This window comes from Ostrea edulis, chromosome 8 (assembly GCF_947568905.1).
Source record: "Ostrea edulis chromosome 8, xbOstEdul1.1, whole genome shotgun sequence".
NCBI lineage: Eukaryota > Metazoa > Mollusca > Bivalvia > Ostreida > Ostreidae > Ostrea > Ostrea edulis.
Genome location: NC_079171.1, coordinates 14,489,091 through 14,511,145, shown reverse-complemented (window position 1 = coordinate 14,511,145; position 22,055 = coordinate 14,489,091). Strand labels below are relative to the sequence as shown.

Here is a 22,055-nt window from a genome sequence, read left to right as displayed (position 1 = left end):
TAGTGATGAAAAATGTCATTTATTGAAAATAATGAAAAATATATAAACCATAATAGGGAATAAGACAAACAGCTAATCACACAATGCAACATGGTATTTCAATATGCTTATCCCCTAAGATTACAGATGTACAATATATATACACAAAAATACAAACTACATAAAGTATATAGCAAAAAGATTGAACATCAAAAAATAAGAATGCGATAAAAAATAAGAATATTTTACAACTGTAAATGTAAGTAAGGTAGGACAGCTGGGGTGGTGGTGGGTGTGCTGAAAATGTTATGTTGCCTTACTACTGTGGCTAAAGTGAGAATAACGAAATAATCAATGGTCACTTTCGAACCTGCATCAAATCACGTGATAATGAGGATCAGTTTCTATTGGCTATTAGGATCAGGGGGTTGATATTAGGCCATGAAAAAGTTTAGAATTACATAAACAGCTACAGAATAGCCATAGCATCGTACGAATTGGGGAAAATTACATAACATAACATCTGACCTGAATGACCAGCTACAGTGATTACCGGGCAATTTCATATAACATTAACCAACTAAAGAGTTACCAATACCAATAAATAAGTATATTTACTCACTTACGTTTTCCACCAAAATATCTTAATTCAATTGGGTAATATACTTAATAATATTACAATGCAAAACAGCATTCAACACATATAAATGTCATTATTTACATAATTGTTCTTTTTATGCTTCTTCACGCTGCACAATCTCACCACAGCTCTGGTTTTGCTGAGTAGGGATCAGTTAAGTAAACAGCAGTGTAGTGACGGAAAATATCATTTATTGAAAATGACGAAAATTATGAAAAATATGTAAACCATAATAGCGGTTAGAGACTAACAGTTAATGTATATGCTTTGAATTTGTAATTTGTTTGCCGAAAATGAGAAAGTTTGGAATTTTTATTAATTTTGTTAATTTCCTGTGAATTTGGAATATACATGTTTCATATATTAAAAAGTGATACACATTGTGACATATGCATGATTGTGTGTACGAAATACAATTCTAAAATTGTGCCCATGCCGATTTCTCAAAATGGGGGTCACATAAGGCCAGTATTTTACCTTCTCTTTCCTATAAACATTCCTCTCATCTCTCTTTCTTCCTTTCTACTCTAATGAATGTTTCAAACTATGAAATACACAATTATAACAACAAATTCATAATAAAACTATAACATTACACGACTGGAATACGTAAAAGAATATATTTTTCAACGTCAAGATAAAACAATATATTTCTCGAAGTCAGTATAAAGACAACGCAGCACGCCCCGTCCTCCTCTATTGATTGTAGTATACGTTTTCTGATGTAGCCTCGATGTAGTCACAAACAGCTCTATACACCAACAGATACTCGTCCTGAAAATTGTCATAAAAACACGAACTAGTAATTGAGAGTGTCAGCAAGCATCGCGTATATATTAGTTCTTAGTATCTAACATATTTATAACATATATTTTAGTGAAATCTCCACAAAAGATGGCTATTAATCTGGCCACAGGATCTTGAGTCAATATAGCAATGAGCTATCATTAGATGCTAAGGTGAAACATAATTTTGGATTATATTAGTAGTGGCCCATCAGTACATATTTACATGTAGTAGTGGTCCATTAGTACATACTTAGTAGCAGTCCATCAGTATATACTTAGTAGTGGTCGATTACCACATACTTAGTAGCAGTCGATCAGTATATACTCACTAGTGGCCAATCAGTACATGTTTAGTAGCGGGCGATTAGTACATACTTAGTAGTGGCCCACCAGTGCACACTAATAGCAGTCGGTTAGTATATACTTATTAGTTGACCATTAGTACATACTCTAGTAGTTACACATTAGTACATACTTAGTAGTTGTGGATTAGTACATACTTGGTAGCGGTCGATTAGTACAATCTTAGCAGTGCTCGATTAGTACATACCTAGTAGTGGTGGGTTAGTACATACTTGGTAGCGGTCGATTGGTACATACTTGGTAGTGTTTGATTAGTACATACTTGGTAGTGTTTGATTAGTATATACTTGGTAGTGTTTGATTAGTACATACTTAGTAGTTTTCGATTAGTACATACTTAGTAGTTTTCGATTAGTACATACTTGGTTGTGTTTGATTAGTACATACTTAGTAGTGGTGGATTAGTACATACTTGAGTAGAACAAAATTCTGGTCTCCTTGTCTGTAGTTGTCGTACAGCTGTAAAGACGTCAATATTGTCATCCATCTTCAGCTGTTGTATCACGTTATACACCGAACAGAAAACACCACACAACATGGCGCCATCTCTGTAACAATTCAAGAGAAATACATGGAACTGTTGTGATCGATAGAGCTCTCCAGGTCAGTCGAGTTGAGATAGAAAATATACTAAACGTATTATTTATATTATACTGTAGATGTACTATTACTATTACCGCAATATTACAATATATCAGAATCAACCTCAGATTGACCAACAGCTGTAACATGTCTTCATATTTTTCCGGAAAAAGACGATCCATTGTAAATGTTTCCCAACCCTCTTTATTGATTATGTTGAGAAAAAATAGAAGAATTAACATTAATCTTAATACCGCTTGACTATAGAGGCAAGAGATAGAAAACAAACCAGAATTTACAGGAATTTTAATACTGTTTTTTTTTTAACAGATAGATGAAATAATATGTTGATTGAGTAAAAAGAACAGTTTTAGAAGACATTGCTGTCAAACATTCCCCTTCCAAAACATACTTAAAAACATATCTAACTAAAATAGTAAAATTATTTCTGAAGTTTTGAAAGATTTATTGCCCCGTGTTCTTGTTCTGTAAGACCAAACATTAAAGTAAATCCGATTTTGTTCAGGTTTTTAAAAATTCAAATTTGCTATCTCTTATGTTTAAGAAAAAATACAAATAAATGTTTCAGTGATTCTTGTTCTACATATTGAACACAGCTGACGACCGTTGGTTTTAACTAAATTGAGTGTTTGCTTTATGAGATTGATGACTGTTCGTTATCTTCGCCTTTCATGAATACATTCATTAGTACACAATGCCCGATAGATGATTCTGTAAGTAAACACTATTACTTTTAAATCCTCTGTACTTTATTTTAAATTCGTTTGAAGTTTCATATAAATTCTGGTTGTAGAGCTATACCAGTTTTCCATTTTGACTCACAGTTTTGTTTTGGACATGTATAAATATGTATCTCTCTGTAGTTGTAATTAAGATTGTAATATATTTTGTTTGACATGATGTAGAACTGTCTTTGAGGAATCATGGCTTGGTTATGATTGATTAAGAAATCATATGCCATTTTAATGCGATTTGCGATAAAAACAAGAATTGTTGCAATTCTATTGGTAACATTTAAATGTGATAATGAACGCCGATATAGCCTTATTTCCTTCTCATGAAATAGATATAAACCCCTTTTTGTGTAACTCTCCCCTCTGTAAAATCAACGGTTGATGAATTTACATGTAATTGAAAAGTAATCGAAATCTTGCAAGAAAAACTGGGGAAATTATGCTGTGAATCCACCAGGATTTTTATCTTCTCGTTTTTTCATGTCTTTAAGCGAATGTTATAATAGTGAACTTTCTCATATGTTGTTATACATTAAAATTTCCTATCAATGTAGAATAATTAATCATTGAATGATCTGGCCTGTACCCAAAATTAAAATCAGCGGTATTGTAATACCATTACTCAATTTAATATCAGCCTTTTAGGAGGTTAGTTTAAAATTTTGACACGCTCGAAGGATCAGTCAAAGCATGAACAACTTTGATATTGATAACAGCATCTCTTACTTTTTTATCATTGATATCATATACAATAGTCAAGAATTATGTCTTGAACAAAGTTAAACTCGCATGAAATGATACCAAATTTACCTTCCAAATGAGAAATATTTGAAACAGGTCGAAAGAAATTTAGATAATCTATGCATGGACTGTACACATTTTCGCATATGAGCTACCATACTTATTGAACACTTTAAATTCAAGTACAAGCAGATTACCTTCCTGCTCAGTGTGTTCTGTTAAAACTATGTATTCACTATTAAGTTTCATTATTGATTATTATTACAGTACCACCAGGAGATATATAGATATACTATTCCCATAAAGACCTAATTTATTTGTGATCATCCATAGTAAAATGTGTATGTAAATAATTAGAAAAAAATATGTTGACCACAATAGGCCTAATAAATTCCTCCTTTGATCTAATCCTTCAAGACCCCTACAGTGAAGGGATATAAAGTCACTTGAAAGTATGTAGCTCATATTGTTATTTAGAATTACATGTATTTACATTTCCAATGATTTGGTCTTTCATGTCTTTACAAATTGAAATGATAGCTATTTCCTCATGAATGCATTGCAGTTGAAAACAATATTCGAATCTTGATTAATATAATACCTCTACTGTAAGGACTGAAAATTCAGACAGAAATATTAGTAGACTGTAAATATAAAAAAATAATTTCAGGCGCCATTTTTGAAATCCTCAATACATTGACTTCTCATATAATATTTAAACCTGTATCAACCACACAACTGAACCAATGCCATATCTTATACATCAAGTCATCAGGCTATCACGACAAACTCTAATGGTATTTGATTTCCATTTTCCATTTTTATTTATCCCACTACCCTCTTCCTGTCATACTACACATTTGATACTCGCACTACTCTACTTTTCATTAACATTTTTTTCTCTTGTTTCTCGTTTTTATTGATATCTTTGTATTATTGTATCTTTCAAATACTTTTTCGAAAAATACCACCTATGTTTACGTATTACGATCGTCGCGGCCATGACAAGAGCGGTACTCATAGTCATGCCCTCCCAATCAAGAAGTAAATGTTATAGTTACCGAACTATCCATTAATAAATTACAGCTATATAGTCCTTTAGAGAGAGAGAGAGAGAGAGAGAGAGAGAGAGAGAGAGAGAGAGAGAGATCATTTTCTTACTTGCTGACAACAGTGATTGGGTATTCTGTAGAGAGATTCTGAGCAAATGACACTAAGCTTCGGAGAAACGAAGTGTCACGAGGAGTTCCGGAAGATTGCACTGATCCTTTTGGTTCTACAACTGTTATAGAATGAGGTGACCCCTGAAACAAATAAAATCCGATAAGTCTACCAGAAATACAAAAAAGAAGCATATCTAACTGCAGCAAACAAATAATCAATTACTTTCAGTACTGAATTATAATTTGACAGTCACTGATGGTTTGATCCATAATCTATCAGCTATTTACATTCGTATCAATGTTTTTTTCATGTCCACATGTATATCAAGCGGACTTTCATTCCTTAATGGCTGGCCTCCGTGGCCGAGTGGCTAAAGCATCGCGCTCAAAATCACACGGCCTATCACCTCTGTCGGCGCGGGTTCGATTCCCGCTCGCGTCGGTAAGTGAGAAAGTTTCCCAGTTTACTTTCGGAAGGTCGGTGGTCTCTTCCCAGGTACATTGTATCTGGGTTCTCTCTTCCACCAATAAAAACTGGGCGCCACCAGATAACTGAGGAATTGTTGAGTGTGGCGGAAAACACCAATCAATCAATCAATCATACCTAAATGTTGTTTTATATTCATACCCTAACTACGTACAATCTATTGCATTCTATTCCCCAATAAAGTACACTTTACATGGGTACCCAAACATCACTATTACATACTATTAAGTATATATACACCACAGTGGCGGATCAAGACATTTCTGGACAGTGAACATCCAACAGTGAACGGCTGTGTGTCTTTGTCTCATGGCCATTCCCCAGTGACAACAGGGTGAAGACCTGGTTGGATTCCAAGGAGCGAAGTCCCATAAAGATACCGAGTTCTGACAACATAGGACGTACCGGTATGTATCTTAGTGTTTTGGACATATCATATTTATGAGGGTGGGTGGGGAGGGGGGGTCATGCGCCTAACGCGCTGATGCTGGATTTGCCACTGTGTAATGAAGATATAATTTAAACGATGTCAGTGAAATGGATATAAGCTGCTCCCCTGTTTGAATTTCTGCTGTACATTCTTACTAAAATTGTACTTAAACTACAATATCTCTTAATAAGAAAGGCTGAAAAATTCCTGTACACGGTAATGTCTCTTTAAACAAAATGGTGATCCAGAAAGACACAAAAGTTTCTGTACCTCAAACTCATTACAAATACGTAGAAGAAAAACGTCGGAACCTTAAAGAAATATGCTAGGATTGTGTTGCATTGATCATGCTTTGAGGTGACCCTCGAGGCAAGAATGATATGATGAAATGAATTGACGCACAGTTAAAATATATCTTCCTGTCTTGCACGAAAATGGTCGAACATTAAAGGGAAATGCAAACATTGTGCTCCATTAGTCATACTTTGAGGTGACCCTCGACGCAATGATAATGTACAACAGATCCTTATACAATGTACCACTCACCTCGTTTCTTACAATCTGTGCTGTGGTGATCTTAACATCTGTGCTATTTTCAGACTGATGACGCACCTCAAAAGGTGGCAAGGACTTAGTGGAACCTGGATCTGGTAACCATGGTTTCGACTGAAGCAAAGATAAAATCGTGCAATATGAAAACTACAGCTATAAATAAATATGCATGAACTTACTTTGTCTAGCTTATATTTTACTTAGAATACGTCAATGATATACAGAAATAAGTCCATTTTTAGTGCCAAATGTATTCATGAGAAAACGATTACCTATTTCTCAATTTCTGGGACCATCCATTTATCTTTATCAAAGATTCTTCCTTTCATACCATCGACTTGATTATTAGAACCAACTCGTTCATACATGTATTTTTTTCCATAAATAGTATTTGGCATTAAATGAAACAATACGAACAAAGTATCTTAAAGCGGCAGTCAAGAAATTGAAGCCTTTACGATTCGATGACACACTAGTCATTTTCTTGTACATGATTTCAAAAAAAGTGTATTCTTGATGCATGTCGATTATTCTAATACAAATACAAACCGATTCAATTTCATGTAACGGATCCATACAGATCACTGTATTAGATTCATGGTCATTGAGCAGGTGAAGAAAGTCCACAGCGCCCTCTGGTGGTGGATAACACGTCACTATGAAGGTCCTATCATCTGTGTATGACTGGAGAATAAATAAGGCACATTTGTAGTTTCGATACTTTGGGGGTATAGTATTGCAATATTAATATTTCTTTTCTGAATCGTACTCACGAGGACATGGATGGCATTGATGAAGTTCCCACGTTTTGCAACCGATGATGTTAGATATAAACTGTACTTGTCAACTAAATTAATTAGAACATAAATATTGTAATATTTGTTGCTCTATGCTAAACTATGTATTACATGTTAATAAGAATTAAACGTTAGAAGATGTCGTCCATACAAAAATGTTTCTGCATCTTTGAAGTAAAAGTCCATCAAAACTTTCTATAATAATTGATATAAAAATGTCTGCAAATAATAATTTTCAATAACTATAGTACATCGGGATTCAACTAATATCCCCAAGGACCAAATTAGAAACCAGTTAAACTTGTAATATTTGAGCATTTGGCAATAAGTACAAAACAACTAGTTTTAGTCTTTATGTCAATGAATCATCATCTGCATAGTTCTGATCAAAATTTCACTTCTCTCGATGGTAAAACCAAAGTTACGGAGAGGAGTTATATAGGCAGTGCCTGCTCTCCGATCCTATTATGAATTATCATAATGAAATAACATCTCGCATGATCAAGGATCAAACTACAAGCCATTTAAATTTGTAATAATGGAGCATTTGGCAATACATAAGACAATTATTCGCATTGAATCATCACCTGTATAGTTCTGATAAAAGTTCCAACCAGTTATTTCAATGATTAAACCAAATTCATAGAAAGGACGTGTACAGACAGTACCCATTGTCTCATATTATTAGGAATAATCATAATAAAATATTGTTTAAATTAAATTAAACCAAAGTTATGGCGACCCAAAGCTCTGAATTTTGACCATTACGCAAATCTAATGAGAATTTCGCGATTTCAAACTTATTGATCATGCTGTAGAGGCTACATAGTGTTAATGCAGCAAAATACTACAGAGATAAAATTCCCAACATAATAATGATTCATAATGTACGATCCCAATTCATACCTTGGTTCTCTGAGTCGTTAAGCTATAGTTAGAATGAAGTGGCAACATATTGCATATCCTGAAAATGAAAAATAAAATCACAATACTCACGTGGCAATAAATCATGTCCGTTTTTCTTCGCATTGTGTTGGCTAGCAATTTTGTAATCTGTTGGCGTGTACACAGGTCGTATTTTCATCAAGAGCTGTAAAAGATGATATTTCAATATTTCATATCTTAAATACGTACACAATATACCATAAGACCATATTTGATACAAAAATCCTTCTCTCGACAACGACATCCTTCATCTGTGTAATGATAGAAAATTGTTTCAGATCTAGGGGAATGACTGGTTGTTATGTATTGTTGAAGAGATAAGAAAATATTTATGCCATAAAAACGCAATGTGCATTAGTGATACTCATTTGTAATTGTTTAATTGTGATGTCATAAACTACGCCATTACAGTAGGAATTGTTCAAGATGCTGCAAAAAGTGAAATTCAACACTGGTTTGGGGCATTGTACATTAACAATAACATAATCACTGTAACATATACATTAACAATAACATAATCACTGTAACATATACATTAACAATAACGGAATTACTCTAACATGTACATTAACAATAACAGAATTACTGTAACATGTACATTAACAATAACGGAATTACCGTAACATGTACATTAACAATAACGGAATTACTGTAACATGTACATTAACAATAACGGAATTACCGTAACATGTACATTAACAATAACGGAATTACTGTAACATGTACATTAACAATAACGGAATTACTGTAACATGTGCATTAACAATAACGGAATTACTGTAAAATGTACATTAACAATAACGGAATTACTGTAACATGTACATTAGCAATAACGGAATTACTGTAACATGTACATTAACAATAACGGAATTACTGTAACATGTACATTAACAATAACGGAATTACTGTAACATGTACATTAACAATAACAGAATTACTGTAACATGTACATTAACAATAACGGAATTATTGTAACATGTACATTAACAATAACGGAATTACTGTAACATGTCGATTCCTCTTTATTGGATTTTCTATCGTAAACATTGAGGGATGGTGCTCTTTCAAATTAATAATATCAGAACTATTACGGACCCCGAACAGAAGCATTTGTGGTCAGATGAAAGTGATCACAGAAACTGGAGCACATCTGTTGGTCACAAAATTGTACACCTGCGCTTAGTTTGTCTTTCTACAGACGTCTATTTTCGTATGTTCAACAGACACAAATCTACCAGCTTAAACTAGCTTATACAAATTCAAGTGAATCTACACGTACCTCAAACTCCTTCCTAATTGTCGTCTGGTTGGCTGGTTGGTTTCCCGCCAAATTCTCTGTCTTCTGGGTGAACTGATTAAGACTTTGGGCATCAACAGCAGCTTTAAAGTATTCGTTCAGAGCAAGAAACACCGTCATGTATTGTTCCTGAAAGGGAAATTCCACTTAGAGTCCAAAATGTGCTAAGATGGAGGGATTGGTGTTTCAATGCTTTCAAGTTTTTGAGCTGTTACATGTATATGATATATATCACGTGATACTTTTGGGTTGATAAAAGGGATAATTCTGAATTCATACCATACTCCACAACAATGTCAAACAAAATATTGATATCAAAAGAATATATATACCACATAGCGGGTTTTTAACTGGTTTAAAATATGGCGATTTCCTGGCTCAAAGATATGCTAATAATGTTAGTGGAATAAATTTTGGTGGATATAAAAGAGTTATTTTTCTTGCGAATACTAAAGTCGCAATTCGGTGCATATTTGGTGAGTGAAATATAGCGGAAAGCTATTTAACCGATAAGATAAACCACATTTATCACACCGCGGAAAAAAACCGCTATACGGTATCCATGATTAAGGTGTATAAGAAAATTAAGGTTGATTTACATAGGTTTGGACCATGTTCATTCGATTTGCCCTCATTGTCTTCACGTATTCCGCTACATTGATTTTGCCTGTCGCCTTGCCGGCTTTATACAAAGCATCCAGGGCGATGTATGTGCCAGTCCGCCCTATCCCAGCACTAAAAAATACCAAGTCAATATGAAAATTCATCAAAATGTTTCCTTTCATTTCACCTCATCTTTACCAAACCTGAAGGAGCTATCTTTTATTACCTGCAGTGTACTACAATTGGTGCTTGCTTTTGATTGGGTTTCGTCCGTGACACGTGATTGTGGAAAACAACCAAACAGAGCGGACTCGGGGTCCCGTGATCCGGCCAGGAGGTGTAGTGATATTGTGTGACAACGCGGGACACTTTGAGCTGAAAATACAGAACAATTTTAAAATACATGTGTGTATGTTATTACGTGTAGTTGCAAGGAAATATAAATTGATATAAATAAAATTCCTGAATTAATCGAGTAGATGATTTCGTTTTGTTACCCGACATTGTATTTGTTTTCATGAATATCTATTTACTACCTAGATAGTCTAGATTACCTCTTTGTGTGATACGGAGAGTGTTCTGATGAAGTAAAACGCATATTTTTTCTCTTCCACAGATTTGACCACAAATAGTCCAAAGGCTTTGGTTTTCATTTCTTCAGGCCAGTACTGTGTACATTTTATCTGTAAATACCATTCATTTTATTAATTTTCAGATTCTTCAGCTGTGAATATATTAATAGCCAATGCACAAAACTGATTTTAAACATGTACTTTTTTAAAGGTGAATCATGATCGCAGCAATACTAAGATGTTAACATTAGTAGCTGTTGCTCCTTCACCTAACACTCGGCGTTTGAAAGTGAGAATCTTAGATCTTTCGGGTATGACCTTGAAATGGAGGTCCCTTGTCACGACAACCGTTGGCACGTTAAAGAACACTCATTGCTACTAGGTCTAAATTTATGGTACTTCAACTACAACTAGTGGTGCCTTAATATGAGTGACAAATTCTCGACGGGACAGAAAACAATCAATCAATCAAGCTGGGGATGATACTGAAATTAATACATAAAAACCGAAACCAAATGAAAAACGAAACTATTATATATATATAAAAAAAACAAAAAACCAAGGTCCAATACAAAACGAAATTCTGAAATAATATTTGATATTATTGAATAAAAAAGGATTAGATATAAAACGAAAATCAATAAAGAAAAGCCTTTTTATTTGGTATTTTTGTTTTTAATCAAACAGTCTCTTTTACATTTAATATTTTTATTTTTTATTTCATGCTAAGCGAAGCTCAGAACAGCAGAATGTTTGTCCGTGGAGCAAGACTCTTAAGGAAACACGTATGTAAAAGAAAAAGAAATTTAAAAAAATCAGCAAAATGATAGAGGCAATCTCTACATCCGTTCACTGAAATGTTTGTGATCAATGTGGGCGTTGCCAATTTTTTTTATTCATTACTTGTTTCAACATTTATTCATGTTTTGATTTTGAATGCCAAAATTACAAGACTCTGAGAGTTTGAGCGAGTTTAGCAACATGCTCACATTGTTGCAAGGTTCAATTTCAACAATATTTGCCAAATACTCAGTACAGGAATGAAATTAGGCAGCAGAAACAACCTATTTTAGTTTTCTGCCAGGGTTTTATATTAAATGATAGTTTTCAGCCCCATAGTAGGTTCATGCTAGATTTAGTTCACTCCAAAATACCCAGCATGGACATTTTACAAACATAGTATACATAAATGTGATTGAAATATTTCCATACTATATTCATTATATTTCTATTGCATTCACTCTGACTTGCTTAACCTTCGATGCGATTTTTTATTTTTTCTGTAATGTATGCTCACAACTGCCTCTACTTTCCTTAGTTCTACTCTCAATCTTTCCACGTCACTAATTGTGTGACAAAAATGTCCAAGTCTTGTCGCAAACCTTTCAAGCTTGTAAAACTCTGTGAACAACACTGTCTTTGAACATAAAACGCATTTCAACATAATAAAATTTTTACACAAATCGATAAACTGAACACCATTGCATGTACATGCATGCACATGCACAACACCCAATGCGTACCTATCTATTTTTTTTAAATGAAATTTATATAACAATCCCTTTATTGCAATAACATGTTTCAGCAGAGAAAAGTAGAACAATCTTTATAATATTGTACATTGTCCTAATTTTATCACAATTATTGATGAAATATTTCAGTATTCGCATATAATTATTGAATAAATTGCAACCTATTCGGGCTCGTCTCCACTGTTGGTGTAAGGATAGATTTTTTTAAGGTTTGTTTTTGCATCATAGCTTATAATGACTCCGTTTTAAGATAGAAATTTTACCGTGTATATGTTAAAGTCTTAGCTGCACCTTATTCCTCCTTGGAGTTATTCATTAAGACATAACTAATTTGAAATGAGGGATTCAAGGGAGAATACAGGGAATGTAACCCCCAATCACCTGGTCAGACACTTACCAATAAGAGACTAATGCTGTTTCGCGCCATCTTGCTGAATGAAAGCTGAGCTTTTTGTCTGGAAAAACATCGCCTTATGTCGAAACACACCCCTTTAAAATTATCTGGATCCGCACATGAAGTTTGTCTCTGAATGTTTGTTGGTTTATATACCTCTACGTTTACTATAGTGTTTCTCAATTCCAATCTTTAATCCCTGAGAGTATATTTACTGTTGCGGCTTACCTTGTCTCCCTCTTTAAGATTTGTCAACATCACAATCTGACTAATATTGTCCTGCCATATCATCGCCCAGAAATCCACCAGTGTGTTTTGTTTAGGTCCTGGAAGATATTATGATAACTGAATTAACGTACCCTAATACACTAGAGTAATTGTATATTCTGTCCAAATATGTCATTAGTTTCAGTTCGATTTTGATATTTAAAAAACAATCTCTTACAGCTTCAATTCTCAATTCCGTTATCCAGACAACATTTTTATTCCAGTGGTTTTGCATGAAAGTAATACGTTCAAATCGACTCGCGTCGACCATGTTGAATTTTAATTGATGATAAACATCTAGAAAGTGTCCGGATAACCGGACAACCTGGCCTGGATCTACCATTAGTGACTAAAATCAACAGCATACTTATATATATTTTAAAAACTATTGGTATGAACTAGGTTTGACCGTTTCAGGATGCACATTTAGAAATGGTCCGGATTAAGCTGACTGGATTGTAATCAGGATAATCTTTCGTTTTATGTCTAATGAACAACTATAAAGAGGTAAACGTTATCGAAATATAAATGCTGCACATAAACCATCAAGTGAAAATAATTACAATATTTGCATATTATATTCCTATGTTTCTTGAAGTGTAAAATCAGCTGTAATATAGTGAAAAACATAAATCTACACGTGTAGGGTCTCCAGGTGGAGCTCTCGCTTCTCACCACTGTGACCAAAGCTCGACCCCCGTACCCGGCAGTAGTTGTATACGAGTGGGTACGGTTGCCAGGCGTTCGGACACGTGGACATCCTCCGGGTACTCCACTTTCTCCTCACATAATTACCCCCTAGCACAAACGTACATGCATCAAAGGATTCCATTGTAAATAAGCGTTTGAGCATTCATGGGTTCATGGGCTATCCTTGATATTTATGTATTTACATTTGAATATATATATATATATATATATATATATATATATATATATATATATATATATAATGTTTACCTTGTGAAGCAATATATTCATTCTTTACGTCTTTTCCCTTAAATATAATAAACACAGGAAGTGGAAACTCAAATGTAGAAACTTAGATATTGAGGAATACACGGTATAATCCTCTTTTTTATCATAACTTGAACTGAATTAAGAAATTGATGAATGCAAAAATCTTTATTTTACCACTCGATTTTTTATTTTTAAAAATATATTCACACTTCCTCATTACTGCTTTGATTAAAAAAACTATGTATATTTTTTTTTCAAATACTGGTTATCATTGTCGACTCACATTGATGTAATTGGCGTTGATATAGTCGGACGATGTTCTATTATCTCCCTTTAAAATTACTCTGGAATGATCATCTGTAAACAAAACGCAAGCGTTTATCTATAAAGAAATACATGTAAAAAAATTTAATCTGCAGGTATGTGTATTACGGTAATTTAGGACTACGAAATGTCTTAAGATATATTTTCGGAAGAATTTAATCATAAGTGAGTTTTTCGAAAGTATCTTAACTTTGGAAAATATCTAAGAATTGTCTTCATCTTTAAATAGCTACAGAGGTATCTCAAGTTGAACTTCGGGAAAAGGGCAGCATTCATGTTGCTAGTTCTTGGAAGTAATCGTTGTATAATATGTGGAGGAATATTAAGAGATTTTGATAACACTTTGAATTTTTTCGATGGCAATTTCATTTTTTGAAAGTATAAACTTATCAAGGTCATTCATCCATGGTTTTGCATGTTTCATTTCAGGTTATGCTTGTATTGCGGTTTTATGCAACTGGCAGTTTCCAGGCAGTGATTGGTGATGTGAATAATATTGTAAAACCAAGTGCTTAAAAATATTTAAAAAGCATGACTCATTGTCACTCCTACTGAATCATCCTCCGGGATCCGGGTTAGAATAGGTCCTCAGTACCCCTTGCTTGTCGCAAGAGGCGACTAAATGGGGTGGTCCTTCTGATGAGACCGCAAAAACCGAGGTCCCGTGTCACAGCAGGTGTGGCATGATAATGACCCCTCCCTGCTCAAAAGCCACAAACACCGAGCATAGGGCCAGATTTTGCAGCCCTTCACCGGCAATGGAGACGTCTCCAAATGAGTGAAATATTCTTGAGAGGGACGTTAAACAATATTCAATCTATCAACCAACCTACGGATTCACATTGATTGACAAAAACATGCATGGATTTTCACAATTGCCCAATGCATCATACATGCATGCACCTGGTACGTAGAATGGTGACAATGAACACTATCTGTTATTTTGATTTGAGAATAGATAGATTAGAAGGGATGTGTACTCGGAAGTTATAAATTGACTTATGTAGAGAATGATATAAAGAGACAGTCTTAATTGATGAATACCTTAAACATCGTCCTATCCCCCCTTCCCCCACGATTCAACGGGGATTTTATTATAACATATTATCATAAAAACATACACGGGAAAGTGGTTTTAAATCTGTTTTTCGGCACGTTTTCAGGTCGCTTTCCGGCATCACACTGGTGTTGTTCCCCGTACGACAACATCTACAGGAAGAATAGCAGATAATTAGAATTTGCTCCCCTTAATCGTATGTCAGATACGTCAGATTACGAACAATTCTTATAGATCATTCACACAGATATATGTTTAAAGTAATTTTTATGATTTTACGCCATATTCATTCATCTTGAAATATTTACATTTCCTACGTGTTTACCTTCAATGTCTTTTCCAATTGAAATGATGGGCATATCCACATGAATGTGAACAATATTAGAATGCATACGGATCTTAATAAAGACAGTTCGACTATTTAAGAGCTGAGAAAATTCCGACAGAAAGGTAAAAACGTAAATAAAATAAACTTCATTTATGAAAATACACGAGGGTATTAACTGCAACACTTCTTGAAAATGTTGGCATAAAGTATCGAAGTTCTCTTAAATATCATTGAACAAGGTTTACAGAAACGTGCAAAGGCACGTAGTTATATGTCAAAAGTATGTCCTCAATGAAAAAAATCAAATCAAATTTCCATCTGTGTAATATTTTTTTCATTTAAATCACAACTTATTAATGGTATATACAGTTCAATCTTTACGTGTCTCCAGGATCCCTTAACCATAACTTACTGCATATTCTCTTTTAAACCCATCTTCTTCGTCTTTCTTTTTTTCGGCAATAGCGTTCTCCAATTTACTGATTGGAACATCAGCTACGGTTTCTTCATTTATGTACAGATCACCATAGGGATTCTCTACGCCTTCGTCATCAGTGTCGTAATCAGCCTTGGTTTCGTATTTCTTTGCTTTTGTGTCAGGGGTGGATTTCCTTTCCGGTTTTGAGATGAGCTTATTTTTTGGATCCATATTTTCGTAGATGTTGGTAAAAGTTTGACCTACTTTATCGCTGTTCTCTACAAAATATAATAATTGATAATCTAAGAAGTAATAGATATGATTTATAACTCTACGTCTGATCAGAGTCAACTATTGACAGATTTAAGATAAATACTTTTAATTCTGGTAAATATCAGCATATCGTTGATAACACAATTCACCTTCTATGTAAAACGATCTAATTTTCTACATTATGTATCAAACTTTAGTGATAAATCACTAATTTTCCGATACTTTGTTTTCAGTGATACTAGCATATAAAAATAAAGTTATGGTAAAAATCAAAATGGCATTTAGAAAAAGGAGGTTATTAGATCACTGGTTCTAGATATTGCATATATGCATGTATATACATATTTAAAAACAAAGCATTTTCTTACGATAGACATTTTCCGCTGTTTCCGTTGGAAGTCTCTCGTGAGGTAAATCTCTGTATATCGTTTATAATACAGTTGCAGTTCACCTTCTATGTAAATTGATCTTATGTTCTATTTCATATATCAAACAGACAGTGATAAATCACACATTTTCCCAGCCTTTTTTTTAGCGATATAAGTGAATGAAAATAATGATTTTGTAAATAAAGGGTATAAAGTCAAACCGGCACTTGGGGAAGGGGTACATAATCACTGACTCTTGATTGTGTATACGTACGTCTGCATACATATTATGAATGAAACATTTTCTTACGATATAAATGTTCCCCTGTTTCTGCTGGAGGTCTCGCTTGAGGAGGTGGGTCAGTTCTTGCTTTATTCGACCTCATTCTAGAAATATCACGCATATATCAAATTATGTAAAACATGCATTTTATTTAAATATATATATATATATATATATATATATATATATATATATATATATTCATTTGTAAAACATGCATTATTGGCTTGGGATAATTTGTGTAATTTACATGTTGATTTGCTCGTCTGCAAATGAGTCATTGGTAAACGGTTCGTATTAATATGTCCCAGCCCATTAATTTTCATTATTCCATCGGTTTGATCTTGGTTTATAACGTCATGATACTAAATGACGTGTTCACTTAAACTGCTTTATTTATCTTTAGATACTTGATATAATAATTATTTAGGAACAAAAACCGAGCTACGGAATGCCAGAGTTTCTTTATGTATGTCATAAAATAATTCAATATCGATACAATTATGAGAAACATATGCAGTAACACATGAAGGACTCTCACTGTTCGTCAACAAATTTGGAGATAAATACATTTCATAATATGCAATAAACTACAATTGGCTAAATTAATTCATATTCCATAAAAAAAACACAGAAAGAAAATATTAATGCGGAATTAAACATAGTTCTGTTAAAAGAATTTTATGTGTCTACAAATAAAATAAATGTAACAAGTTTACCTTCTGAACACGATTACAACTAAAACAACAGCGATACATAGAATGACAGCCGCCACAAGCCCACCTATAATTGGAGTGCTGACAACTGAATTTTCTTGTCCCTGTTTGTTCCCCTGAAAGAACAACCCCAAAAGACCATAACAAAGAATTTGAACGCAGCATGCACACGTACTCTGATGTTGAAATGAAAAATATACTTGAGTTCCTCATTGACAATGTGATGTTTCCGAATCAACTATACACGAGGTTTTTTTTGTGTGTGTATCTGAAGAGTTACTTCGCTTTATTGTTGCAAGCGTCATTTATAGTGTTTACAATGTGTAACTGTTACACCGGAGATTGTGACGTTGTAACCCTACAGTGTAAGTTGACTTTCATTTTTCAGAAACTGTAGAATCTTTAGTTACATATGTTAGAATACATACTTTGTAACGTCGAGTATTTCAGTAATTTTAGCATTATCTTCCCACGGTTAACATGGCCTGGTTTTTGTGCAAGCACGTGGTTTATGTTTAAAGTATTATCTGAGATTACAATCTAGTCACATATATGTTACACTTGTATCTGTGGATTTGTGAGGATAATTTGCTGCGTTATGATTATTATCGTATTCTTGCCATTATTATAAACTGATTGCTGTCAAAAAAAAGTATAGAAAGCCGTTCTGGCCATAACTGAAGCATAATAGAATATGTGTTTTTCTACGAGAGTTTTGTATGTATTTTCAATTACATGTTTGTCATGTTTTGTTTTAATACTTTACAGTCTTTTACTACATCCACACTGAATAAAGAGATGAAACATTCTCAACACTGAGTTTCAGTACGGACAATATCTTCGTGGTCTTTGGTGATCAGGTCTTCCAACAATCTGTTGGAATCCCCATGAGCATGAATTGTGCTCATTTGTTAACTGACCTGCTATATATTCCTATGAAGCAGAATTTGTTCAAAAACGTCTACGGGTGAAGGAAAATATATTGCTGTGGCATTCAATTCGACATTTATATATATCAACGACGTTTTATATATCAACGATAATAATTTCCATATATACCAGTGAAAACGAAATAAAAAGCACCACAGAGTCGTCCAATTCTGCTTCATTCTTAGATATTTTATTGAAAGTAGCTATTAACGGCAAATTAACAACTCAACTTGACAAACGGGATGATTTCAGCTTCTCCATCGTCAACTTCCCATATTTATGTAGCAATATTCCCTTATCACCTGCATATGGTATTTATATCTCTCGACTAATTCGATATGTAACAGCTTTTTTCTGCTTATGGTCAATTTTTAAATCAATGGAAGCTACTGACAAACAAGTTAATGGTGCAGGGGTTTCAATAGTTTCATTTAAAGTAAGCATTTCGCAAATTCTATGGTCGTTATAACGATGTAGTTTGCCAATACAATCTATCATTGGGTCATATGCTGTCCGATGTATTTCATACCGATTTTTAGGCCGTTCTTAGCACACTGATTTTGACTACCGATAACTTTTGCCTGATCAAGATATAGGGCTTACGGCAGGTGTGACCGGTCGACAGGGGATGCTTGCTCCTCCTGGACACCTAGTCCCACATCTGGTGTGTCCGGAGGTCACCATTTCCCAAATCTCTATTTTGTATTGCTAATAGGAGTTGTGAGATTATTCACTGTTCGTTATCTTCATCTTTCATGTTAGTAGGTCAATAGTATGATTATGAGATAATGCATTGGACAATAAAGCTCGTAGAATAAAACTTTTGTATTATTTAATGAAATCAATTTAAAAAAATATTTTTCTCTCTCTAAAGTCACATATTTTTCATGATTGAATCATTCCTTGCTGATTTGATAATCGACCCCGGTATGTTGAGGTCTCAGCATGGAACCCATTGATATCGTTTAATTTGGTAGGGTTTTTACTCAGTAATTAATATTTCGAAGTAATATAGTTTAATTTCTAGCAACACCTTTTGTTATCGAATCGTATATGTAAAATCACCCTACCTGTACACATGATCCAGTCACAGCGTTACACGTTTGATTGTTGCAAGTCGTGGGGCAAGTTTCATTGCAGTTATAACCAAAGTACTTCCAGTCGCACCCTAAACAAATGACGTAATTGAGAAAAACATATAATGGACACAGTATCCTATTTGACGGGGTAAAACCGTAGAGGAGATATGGCAATATTTGCTACAATGAAGAAAATGTGATCGTGAAGATAGCAAACATTGATCAATCTCAAGAAAATTTCTAAAACATGTAAAATTAATAATAGGGGAAAACAAGATCCCTTGAAAACACCAGATTTGCGATGAGTTGCGGAAGAGAAAAACTTAAGTTTATAATAGGGATAAAGTTATGCAGAGATCCAATCAGACTTACATAAAGCAATCTATTTAAATAGATACATCTTCCTTTCCGTGAAAATAACTACTGTAATTGCAATCTAACCATGCTTGTTAAATGAATATGTCACTCTCTGATCAATTGTAAGTTCCACTACCCTGTGTAACGTGTGCTTTATGAACATTGGCAGGGGGCGCAGGAAATTAAACGCTCACCTTTGTGGTTGCAACTCTACTCCGTGGGTGCCATATTCATAGATATGATGTTTAAGAGTTTCTTCATTTAGTAAATTCTATAGCGATGTAGATTATCATTGGAATCGTTATATCATGAAAGGTGAAGATAACGAACAGTGAGCGATGCAAAATACAAGAAACTCGAATATAGCGAATACAGATATAGCGAGATTACGGCGAAGTGAAAACAATTTCCCCGGCAAATTCTTTATATACTCTATATAAAAATCTGCGTCTATAACGAGCACGGATGTAGCGAATTTATGGATATAACGAAATTAATTCCTATTCCCCTTAAATTAAAACTAAACTTAAAAATCATGTTTAATAACGATTTTTTTCCCTTTTAAACTCGTTGTGATTTTTAACAATCTCTTTCCATTGTCATATAGGTCCACACTTATTACAAAATTTCTGTTTGTGTTTTTTTTTTCAAAAAAGGTTGTTAACGCAAAACAATACTTACAAATACGTTTAGCAAATATATTGTCGGTATTGTTTACTATTATTGTTAATTAAATTTGAAATTTGATTGCATTTCTTTTATCTTATACTCCTTTATTTGTGTAAAACAACAAGTGAATGACAACTGCAATAGACTGTTTGTACATGTATGCATTGCGCATAATTTTGTTGACCCTTTTTTCTCGACAAGTCCTTACGTGACTTAATAATTCATCAAGCTAAATTATCATATATAAATCAATGCGTATATTTCTTGTATAAGAATATTTCTTCTTGAAAATATATAGGCTTCATTTCTCTTAGAGACAATACAAACGTAAATATATCGATTGCTACTTTCTTATACAACTGATACACGTATGCATGTAGAACAAATCAGTTTTCAAACGAATTTGGTATATTTGAATTATGAATTTGCTATAAACGTATATCGAATTACGCTTATAGCGAATTTTTATTGAGTGTCCGCAGAAATTCGCTATATCAGTGTTTTACTGTAGAGAGTTGGGTAAACATGAACCCCTAGATATACCAGAGTTGGAATCTGGTGCCTATGAGGAGTCAACCGGTCACACTTTTTAAACATCAGTGAACCATATAAGTTCTGATTGATATCAGTTATATTAGTTATATCACAGCTTTGTGTAATATCAAATTATATCATAATTCTGAGAGATTTCAACTCTCTACCAACCCTGCGTAATATCAATTATGTCACATGTATGTATATGTACAGTTTTAGATTATATCATTTATATAACACATATGGGCAACTTCGGTGTTCAACCACAATTTGCTCACTTTTATTAGAATATTTACTTTGTTATTATATCTGTAGTTCCAAAAATGAATAAAAAAATTTCGTCCAAACAAAACCAATAAAATAACCATGTCAAAATTGAATTAATTACCTTTTAAACAATTGCTTCCTTCGTAACCTCTGTCGCAGCCTTTGATGCACGTGCCGTTTACGTGGTGACACTGTTCCTTGCCCAAACAAACTCCACAGGATTTAGTACAGTTTAGCCCATATGTATTACCATCGCATTCTGTATAAACGGATATATATATATTGAAAAGCTGATGCATTATTTATCCGGGTTAAATCTTAACTGTGGAAACGAGATAATAAAATATCGAAAAATATAACATTCGGTTTCCTGTGGTATGCAGGTAAATATTCATGCATTTCTTTACTTGAATCACATTTGTGATTTGTCCACCCCGCCTGACATCCATTCTGACACTGCCCTGTTACTCTGTCACATCTTTCAGGGACTCCACAGTTGATGTTACATTTCTTCTGGCAGTTGTAATCATAGCGACCTTCTTGACATTCTGTTCATACAGAAAATACGAGAGTCATTGCGAGTTAAATACACATTTCAACTACGG

General features: G+C 33.8%; 1 protein-coding gene across 1 annotated transcript in view; it reads right to left on the bottom strand.

Moving 5' to 3' along the window:
• Nucleotides 1-22,055, bottom strand: part of LOC125661593 (receptor-type tyrosine-protein phosphatase epsilon-like) — a 95,454-nt gene continuing 73,399 nt past the window's right edge. Inside the window, exons 6-26 of the mRNA XM_056146970.1 lie at nt 21,858-21,998; nt 21,572-21,709; nt 19,615-19,712; nt 17,618-17,730; nt 16,926-17,002; nt 15,969-16,252; nt 15,293-15,380; nt 14,131-14,204; nt 13,848-13,884; nt 12,849-12,946; nt 10,677-10,805; nt 10,349-10,497; nt 10,119-10,254; nt 9,502-9,648; nt 8,274-8,367; nt 7,254-7,327; nt 7,030-7,164; nt 6,475-6,594; nt 5,010-5,152; nt 2,183-2,318; nt 1-1,393 (exon numbers count right to left, since the gene is read on the bottom strand). Of these exons, the coding sequence (XP_056002945.1) occupies nt 1,316-1,393; nt 2,183-2,318; nt 5,010-5,152; nt 6,475-6,594; nt 7,030-7,164; nt 7,254-7,327; nt 8,274-8,367; nt 9,502-9,648; nt 10,119-10,254; nt 10,349-10,497; nt 10,677-10,805; nt 12,849-12,946; nt 13,848-13,884; nt 14,131-14,204; nt 15,293-15,380; nt 15,969-16,252; nt 16,926-17,002; nt 17,618-17,730; nt 19,615-19,712; nt 21,572-21,709; nt 21,858-21,998 (2,489 nt within the window). The 3' untranslated portion in view covers nt 1-1,315. The remainder of the gene's footprint in view (nt 1,394-2,182; nt 2,319-5,009; nt 5,153-6,474; nt 6,595-7,029; nt 7,165-7,253; nt 7,328-8,273; nt 8,368-9,501; nt 9,649-10,118; nt 10,255-10,348; nt 10,498-10,676; nt 10,806-12,848; nt 12,947-13,847; nt 13,885-14,130; nt 14,205-15,292; nt 15,381-15,968; nt 16,253-16,925; nt 17,003-17,617; nt 17,731-19,614; nt 19,713-21,571; nt 21,710-21,857; nt 21,999-22,055) is intronic.